General features: G+C 32.1%; 1 protein-coding gene across 1 annotated transcript; it reads left to right on the top strand.

Annotated features, from left to right (window-relative positions):
- Window positions 1-1872: 1872 nt before the first annotated feature.
- LOC110848598 (histidine-rich glycoprotein) lies at window positions 1873-4877 on the top strand. Its single transcript, XM_022095843.2, has 9 exons — window positions 1873-2042; window positions 2555-2740; window positions 2833-2862; window positions 2929-2985; window positions 3103-3129; window positions 3420-3449; window positions 3525-3569; window positions 3764-3910; window positions 4376-4877. Exons 1-9 carry the CDS (start codon window positions 1986-1988, stop codon window positions 4523-4525), a joined length of 729 nt encoding a protein of 242 aa, XP_021951535.1. The 5' UTR covers window positions 1873-1985; the 3' UTR covers window positions 4526-4877.
- The last annotated feature ends 4198 nt before the right edge of the window (window positions 4878-9075 follow it).

Below are 9075 nucleotides of genomic sequence, written 5' to 3'. Positions count from 1 at the left end.
AAAAATTATTTTGAAATTTGAGTGCTCTATGCGACTTAGGGAACACACCGACAAAGTTTGAGTGTCGGTCGTCATCAAATGAAAAACTTGAAAATGAATACATATCCGCCCTCTGAACATGAGGCGAACTAGATTCCGTAATAATTTCGAATTCTACACGAGTTCAGTCAGTCAGTACAATGAACGATGAAGAATTTTTCTGTGTGTGCATGTTCTTCAAGTCAAAATCAAGTACCCCGTGTGCATTGAAATTAAGTGAGAATTTGCAATCGAATCGACTTGTTTTCTTCTTGTTTCATGAACTATTTTGTTGAAATGTTTTGCAATGAAATGGAAAAAATATGTGCATCTAATCTAACCCTCAGAAAAACTGGTGTATGCATGCATGTAGAAAAATTAGTATGGATGAAATGAAGAGCTGCTGGTCGACATGCACTTTAGAAGCATGGTCTTGTCACGATTTTGAAAAAAAAATCGCTTAATTAAAAGTTATTGAGTTTTGTCAAAATCAAATCAATTTTGGAAAAAAATTATATACCAATAAAGAGTTAGGTGAAAAAATCAATAAATTGTCATAAATTTGCAAAATCCAATAAATAAAATTGTACATGTTAACATTAAAAATCAATAAATTGGGAAAAATAAATTTATTTTCCAAACCTAAATCAATTTAAACAAAATTACATATAAAATTACGTGAAAGAGATAAAGATTGCCAAAAAAATATAGAATTTTCAAAATTGATTCAATTTTTTGAAAAAGAAATTATAAAAATTTGGACAAAATATAAACAAAATTGGACCAGTTTAACGCCAATTTTAACTTTATTTTATAATTAAGTTCCTATTTGTGCTAGAAAGATTGCAACTTTTTACCACTACAGTAGTGGCACTACTAAATAAAATAAAAAAACTGAAACAGAAAATTTGTACACAGAATTTTAAGACTGAAGGTTAACAAATTTCTTAACTTAAATACATTTTCTTACAAAAATGGATCAATTTTCCATTATTTTATTATTTTATTTTATATAATTAATGGATCAACGCCATAATTTTTAACAAATTACATGTAAAATACACACAGTATTTGTTGATTAATTAATATGATGTCTGCTGCCTTGTGGCACACGAATTTTTCTCCAGCATCGAAAAATCAAAACTGAACCAGAATTTTGCCCAATTTTTAACTTTTATTACTTAATTTTCAGCCTGAAGGTTAATTTCATGAGTTACATACATACATTTTCCTACATACTAAAAAGGGATCAATTTTACGCCTTAATTTTTAATAAATTACGAGTAAACTACATACAAATAAGCATTTCACACACATTATTTACTTGTTGATTAATTGTCTGCCTCGTGGTGCAGAGCACATTGTGTACAAAATTGTGTAAGAAATGCTCTCTTTCTTTATGACATGACCAATATCTTGACATTAAATCTCATTAATTTTCTTACCATCATCACTCGCATACTTATCATCGTTCACCTGAAAAATGCATATAAAATGGAATTATGTGAACCTTCATCTCCTCGTAAGTAAAGTAACTCACGCGCACATTTCTTTAGTTTTGTGTGGACGTGTGTGCACTAATTGTCAATTTCAGCACACAACAACAACGTCAAGCAGAAATTCGCGTGGTTTGGTCTTGTTATGTCATCTATTTGCATATTATCGTATCCTCAATATGGGGCATCCCATCAAACATCAGGTAGTGCACTTCCTCTTACGTTATTACGTGGTCCCTTAAGAGCTTGATAACTACCACCACCAAACCAAGCCACACACCAATCTCGCCTTTGTTTTTGCCCAATCAGAACGTGAACGTGGGGCCGCAGTATAAATTGGCGTGAGGACCTCGGGACACAGGATCAGTGAGTGAGTGAAGTGCATTCAGCAAGGACGCGCACAGGAGAAAAATTTGTGACAGAAGTGAAGTTATTTAAAATTGTGAATCGTTCATTTTTACGAGAGAAAAAATGAAAGTTTCTGCTTCCGTGGCCGTCCTGATTTTAGGACTTGGATGGCAAGCTGCTGTGAGTGATATATTTAGTGTTTTTTTTTTACCAAAATCATAACATTTTGGAAATTTTTGTATCTCCAAAATGATTAAAATTACCAAAATCTGATAGAGTTACATACAAACTCGATATTCTGTATTGATTTCGTAATAAGTAGGGATTTTGGTAGTACTTTGCATCTGAGTGGTAATTTTTTCATTTCTACGATATTACTAAATGGTAATGCCCGTTATTACCAGAGTTATGTATGTACTCCGGTCAGTAGCAATTTAACACCACACTGTTAAAAATCTGGCAGAGTCATATATACAGTCCGTACTGGTAATGATTTGGTAATAACTTTGTACCGGATTGGTAGTTGTTTGTTTCCGAGTGGTAAATTTTTTTCATTACCACAACTGTAATGCCTGTTATTACCAGTGTTAATAGAGTTATATATGTATGTATGTACTCCGATCAGTAATGATTTAATACCAGTTTTCTGAAGAAGTGCAAGATTTTGATATCGTGTCGTGTCGTGTTTTTAGGAGGCCGTATTTTTCTCTTTTGGAGGATGGGGTGGGGGTCAGAGCTATGGTCATGGTGGGGGCGATGGGGGGTGGGGCTGGGAGGCACCCGCTGTAGTGTCGCATGGCGGTGGATGGGGTGGTGATGATGGCGGGTGGGGCTGGGCACCACCCAAAGTGACAGAGACGCATAAACACATCTACAAAGTACGTGCTTTTACGATAAGTTTGATAGTTAATTCGTTAGCTAATTGTAATTTACGTCGTATTTATATCCATGTTTTTTTACTTGGCTGCAGGTCCACAATTACGATCATCATGAAAAGAAGGTAAATTTTCTGAAAATACGTAATGCTGGACAAAATATATTTATTTTATTACGTAAATTTTGACAGATTCACAATCATGATCACCACGAACACAAAGTGATTGAGCACAACAAGCACAAAAAGGTGAGGATGGGATAAGACAAGAATTACGAGTTTGTTAAGGATTTGATGTATTGTTATGAATTTTTGAGAATTTTCGAGAATTGTATGAATAAATTTGCTTATTTTTTTTATTCGTAGCTCATCTTCAGGGATCATCTTCACAAGGTAAGTAAAAATATGAGTCCTTTCTTAATTAAGTTATTATATAGGCGTCTCAAATCGCCTCATTTTTACGGCACGTTTACTTTTTGCGTACCTTTATGTCTCAATTTGCCTAATTTTTACGCTGCGTTTCCTTTTTGTGGATCAATTTGCCTCATTTTTAAGCTCAACTTACTTTTTGCATATATCTTTTTGGTCTCAATTTGTCTCATTTTTTTCCCTTCGCTTACTTTTTGTATGCACAATTTTTGTCTCAATTTGCCTCCTTATTTATACTTCGTATTTCATTCCAGCACAACGTTCACGTCCACACGGTTCACCAGGTAAATAAATTACTCATTATTTTTCTTTATATTGATTATTCATGGCTAAAATTTCGTAAATTTTTATTATTTTAGCACAACATCCACAAGCATAAAATCCATCAACACAACTTGCACAAGGTACGTAATAAGCTGTCAAAAACCTATCTGTTACAATTTCCCAGTCTCAATTTGCCTCATTTTTCTCTTGCATTTGTCCCTGTCTCAATTTGCCTCACTTGTCTCTTGAATTTTTCCCAGTCTCAAGTTGCCTCATGTTCCTCTTGAATTTGTCCCTGTCTCAATTTGCCTCATTTTCTATCTCATCCTTGCAGCACAACCTTCACGTTGTCAAAGTCCACGAGCCCATCATTCACAAATACCACCAAACCCAACACAAAGTGATCCCATCGGTGCAAGAGGTCCACAAAGTCATCCCCATCCACGAGAGCGTCCACCAAGTTCACGAGCACCACGAGAAGGTTCGTTATCTTATCACGTTATCATTTAGAGTGTATGTAGTATCGAAATTTCGAATTTTCAATACTATAATATTGAAATTTCGATATTCCAATATCGAATTTTGATTTGTCTACACCAAAATTGAATTTTGAATTTGGCTACAGCCCAAAGTTTCCAAAATTGAATCACTTCCAACATTATCAAAGCTGAATTTTAACTTTGTTACACCCCCAAAGTTTCAAAAATTGGATTTTGACTTGGTTACACACCTCAAACTTTGAATGGTACCCGAAGTAGCTAAGTTAATTAAGTAAATTCATAAATTGCAAAAGTGAAATTAAGATATCTCGATTTTTGAATATTGAATATCCAAAACGAAATCGAGCCTACATGTCTTAACAGGAAGCTACATATGCAAAAAATTTGCAAAAAGCTACATGTGCAAAAAACCTCGTAATAATTAATTCCATCCCACTTTTTACCAGGTTGCCCCCGTCATTTTGGAACACAAAGGATGGGGCGCACCTTCCGGCGGCTGGGGAGGCGAAGAATCCTCCGGAGGATACGCCGGCGGTCATGGCGGTTGGGAAAGCGCCCCCGTCGCCGTGGTCGTCAAACCGGATGCCAAAGCTTAAACAAAAAATCTACACCATGACATGACGTAACAGCTCAATTGAGGCGAGTAGAAGATGATGAAAACGATGCCAAATATTTTTGCACTCTCATTTTTTTAATAGCTACTTTTTTATACTCACTTTTTTCTATACTGTGCGAATTTTTAAAAATTGATCACGTTCTGCTAGTCAATCCAGGAAAATATTTTGTCCTTGTGTTTCTCTGTCTGTCTGAATGTCTGTGTGTGATGATTTGTGTTAACAGAAATGTGTGTTATTTTTGTACTTATCTGTGTCTGTAAAACCTTTAAAGAAGAAAAAAATATATACGTTGCCGGCACTATTTTACAAGAAAAATTGAATGTTTACTTAATTGCTGAGAATGAGTACGAATTTATTTATTTTTGCAAATTAGCACGTTACCACCAGCATAAAAATATACAAAATTGCGAATAATTCCCATCATTTACGACATGATTAAATGCACAATTACATAAATATTTACGTAATCCCGTAATGCTCACACTTTTTGAAATACTACTTAATTGGTGCCAGAGAAATAGGAAACAATTAAAAATTAGGTGAGTAGGAGGCAGAGGGTTGGAATTAAATGGGAATTATTTTCTTACACACAGTGGCCGCGGAAGCGGAGGGACAATGTCCCCACGGTTATTCGATGTCCGTATCATCTGCCCATGTTATATAAACCTCTCCCTCCCCCCATCCTACAATGTTAATGTCCCCACGTGTCCCCATGGCTTCCGCGGCCACTGTCATCTTGCGTAAACCTGCCGTAAAAAAAATACTACATAAACCTGCCCTGTCACGAGTGACGAGCAGAAGTTGACAAGTTGACAAGAATCATGCAATCGTGCAATTAGTGCGGTTAATTGTTTTTGTGCAGTGGTCATAACTAGATATTTATTTAGATGGTGGAGCGATGCACGTTTTTGTTCATGTCAAATCAAAAAAACATGCCCGAACAAGTGACGAGAAGGGTAAGAGCATTTAGTTAATTGCCCATTTATTATGCACTTCCGGGTTTAATTGGTACAATTTTTAGGAAAATTAGGTCGTCTGGATTGCATTTGTAAAATAAATCAAGATATAATTTTCTGCCAAATTGCATTTTTTTTAATGAAGTTAAGCCTGGATTAGATTTTTTGCGATGATATAAATTCTTGCGAAATTTTGTAAAATAAATTAAGATACGAATTTCTGCGAAATTTCTGAGCAATTTAAAATGAAATGAGGTAAGTCGGCTGCATTATTTTTTTTGCAATAATGTAAGTTCCTGCGACATTTTTTAAAATATCGAAATACAAATTTCCGCAAAATTTCTGTGAAATTTCTTCTCGATTTCAAATCAAAATAACATAGTATCCTGGACTGTTTTTTTGGAATCATGTACACAAATTCCTGATAAAATTTCTAAAATAAATGAACATGTTTCAAGTTTCTGCGAAATTGCAATTTCTTAAATAAAAATAGGTACATCGCCTGGATTGCACTTCTTTTTTTGCAATGATGCACATAAAAATTCCTGCAAAATTATGACTCCATATCACGCGATGAGAAGCATGTGACCTTAATCGATCGCGAAGACGGAAAGTGTTGCACTTTTACGAAATTCTCACCCGATTAAGATGATGTCATCAATTAAGCTCGCTTTGTTAATGGCAACAATTTTATAGGTGAATTATGTACACACAAACTTGTGCATGCAGGAATTTCAAATGGTAAAACGCAGCAGGTAAAGGGAAGCTAGGGGGCATTTCCTCATGTAAAAATGTGTGTTAAGCTGTAAACCACATGCACACCGAGATAAAAACATAGGAAAAACGCCTCCATTAACGAGAGTAAGTTATTTATTAGTGCTTTATTTACATAAGTAGGTGGTTAAATACCTTACAAAAGATTTACAAAGTCATATCTTATCATATGTAAAGTGGTTACGTATTTTTAAATATTTATGAAAAGAGTGCAAATTTATATTTACGAAAATAAAGTAGTATTAATTTGTGTGCGCTTTTTGATATTTAAAAAATAATAATACTCCAAATTTTATTGTAGTATAATGAGCAATTTTTTTTAATGTAATAAAATTCATAGAAATTATTACGTACCATACAGTGGTTACATGCGTATATTTTTAGATTATATGAAAATAGTGCAAATTTCATGCAAAAGGAACAAAAATATTAATTTTTCGCATTTTTGTTTTGCTATAAACCACATGCACACCGTGATAAAAACATGAAAAACGCCTCCTTTAACAAGACTGCAAACTATTAGTGTGTTATTTATGTAGGTGGTTAAATACTTACAATATCAACAAAGTCATATCTCCTCATAAAGTGGTTACGTATTTTTGTATAATGTGCATGCAAATAAGTAGTTGAAATTTGTATTTATATTTATGAAAAAATACTAATTTTTGGGTATTTTTTTGTAAATCTTTTAAAAATTTAATACTTTCAGTGTTTTGCTGTGTATAATATGCATGAAAATAGTTGAAATTTGCATTTATATTTATAAAATAAAAATAAAAAGTCGTCTTAGTTGACATCTTGCACCTTTAAAAATTTAAAAGTTTTTTGTAGTACAATAAGCAATTAAAATTAAACGTATCAAAATTTGTTATGCAATTAAATAATTTGAAATGATTACAAAAACATTTTGACCTTGGATAAGTTAATCGTCATTTCGCATTTTATTTACAATCTTGCATCTTGATTAACGTAAAACAGGTCCGAAGCTGCTCACTTAACTGGGTTTTTGAATAAAATAAAGTGACGGATTTTATCAAACTTGTTCAAGAATTCGCAAATCTGGATGTACAAATCTTTTGTGAAATTTTAATCAATATAAAAATTGTGATGTAATCGTCGTGTCTTGGTTTATTGAAAATGTAACATTTTTATTATAAAATAAAAACAGACGTCTGCTGAATTTTTTGATAAAATAGAATCCCGTATTTTATCAAATTTTGTCCTTGTTTAACAATTCACAAGTTTGGATTTACTAAATTTGTGTGAAATTTTAATCAATAAGATTTTATCTGATTACAAAAATTTTAAACTTTGCTTAATTTAATCGACATTTCACATTTTATTTAAAATCTAGCCTCGTTACAAAATAAAATAGGTACACATTACTCGGCGTCTGCTTGGTTTTTGGATAAAATGAAGTGGTCAAAATCTGTCCTTGAAACAATTCAAACATTTAAATTTATTAGATTTGTGTGAAATTTGATCAAATCCAATTTGATATGATTACAAAAATTTTGAACTTGTGTCACAAAAGAGTGATTTCGAATTTTGTTGAAAATTATGTTGTAAAATGAAATAGGTCCTAAGGTCTACTAGAAATTTGTGTAAAATAAGATGACACATTTTACTGAAATCGTTTAACAATTCACAAATCTATATTTTAACTGATTTAAAAAAAATTTAGTATAATTTAATCGTCGTTTCGCGTTTTATTGAAAATTTAGCTTCTAGTAAATAAAACAAAAATAGATTCAAAATATGTTATATATGGGCTTTTGAATAAAATTAAATGTTTTATGTGATCAATATCTGCCATTGAATAACACTGAAGAATTCGAACTCATTTCATTTCACTTCATCGGACTTCATTTCTTACTTCGCCCATTTGGATTTACTGGATTTGTATGAAGTTATAAGCAGTAAAAGTTTACTAATTACTAGAAATTTTTAACCTATATAATATTTGACATGTTAACAAAAATTTTGGTGTAATTTAACCGTCATTTTGTATTTTATTGAAAATTTAGCATGGCTATAAAATAAAATACCTAGGTCCCTAATTCGGCTTCTGGGTTTTGGATAAAATACATGAACAAAATCTGCCCTTGTTTAACAATTCACAAGTTTTAATTCACTGAATTTGTGTGGAATTATAATCAATAAAATATTACAAAAATTTTAGTGTAATTTAATCGTGATTTCGAATTTTATTGAAAATCTACATAAAATAAAACAAGTGCAAAGTTTAGTTCATCTTCTCGGTTTTTTTATAAAATAAAACGAGACACGTGGTCAAAACATTTTTTTGTTTAATAATTTGCAAGTTTGGATTTAATGGATTTTCGTGAAATTTTTCAAAGAAATTTTCATCTTGTGTAATTTTATTGTCATTTGGGATTTTACAGAAAATCTAGTATGATTAAAATATAACAGGTGCATAGTCCAATAATGCTTCTCGGTTTTTAGATAAAATCAAATAACACACGTGGTCAAAACATGTTTTTGTTTAATAATTTGCATATCTGGATGTACTGGATTTTTTTGAAATTTTAGTCAATCAAGTTTGACTTAATTACAAAAATTTTCGACTTGTGTAATTTAATCGACATTTTGGGGTCTATAGAAAGTCTAATAATTTTAAAATATAACAGGTTCTAAATCTACTATGTGTTCTCGGTGTTTGGATAAAATCAGGTGACACACGTGGTCAAAATATGTTTTTGTTTAATAATTTGCATGTTTAGATTTGCGTGAAATTTGAACCAATAAAATTTCACAAAAATTCGTAACTTTACTTTA

This window comes from Folsomia candida, unplaced genomic scaffold (genome assembly GCF_002217175.1).
Source record: "Folsomia candida strain VU population unplaced genomic scaffold, ASM221717v1 Fcan01_Sc004, whole genome shotgun sequence".
NCBI classification, from domain to species: Eukaryota; Metazoa; Arthropoda; class Collembola; order Entomobryomorpha; family Isotomidae; genus Folsomia; species Folsomia candida.
The sequence above is the reverse complement of the archived record's forward strand: the minus strand, read 5'-3'. Positions and strand labels throughout refer to the sequence as shown.

Coding starts and splice junctions, on each gene's coding strand:
- LOC110848598 (XM_022095843.2), top strand. CDS start 1,986: ATGAAAGTTTCTGCTTCCGTGGCCGTCCTGATTTTAGGACTTGGATGG. Junction 2,043..2,554: donor GACTTGGATGGCAAGCTGCT/GTGAGTGATATA, acceptor TCGTGTTTTTAG/GAGGCCGTATTTTTCTCTTT. Junction 2,863..2,928: donor ACGATCATCATGAAAAGAAG/GTAAATTTTCTG, acceptor AAATTTTGACAG/ATTCACAATCATGATCACCA.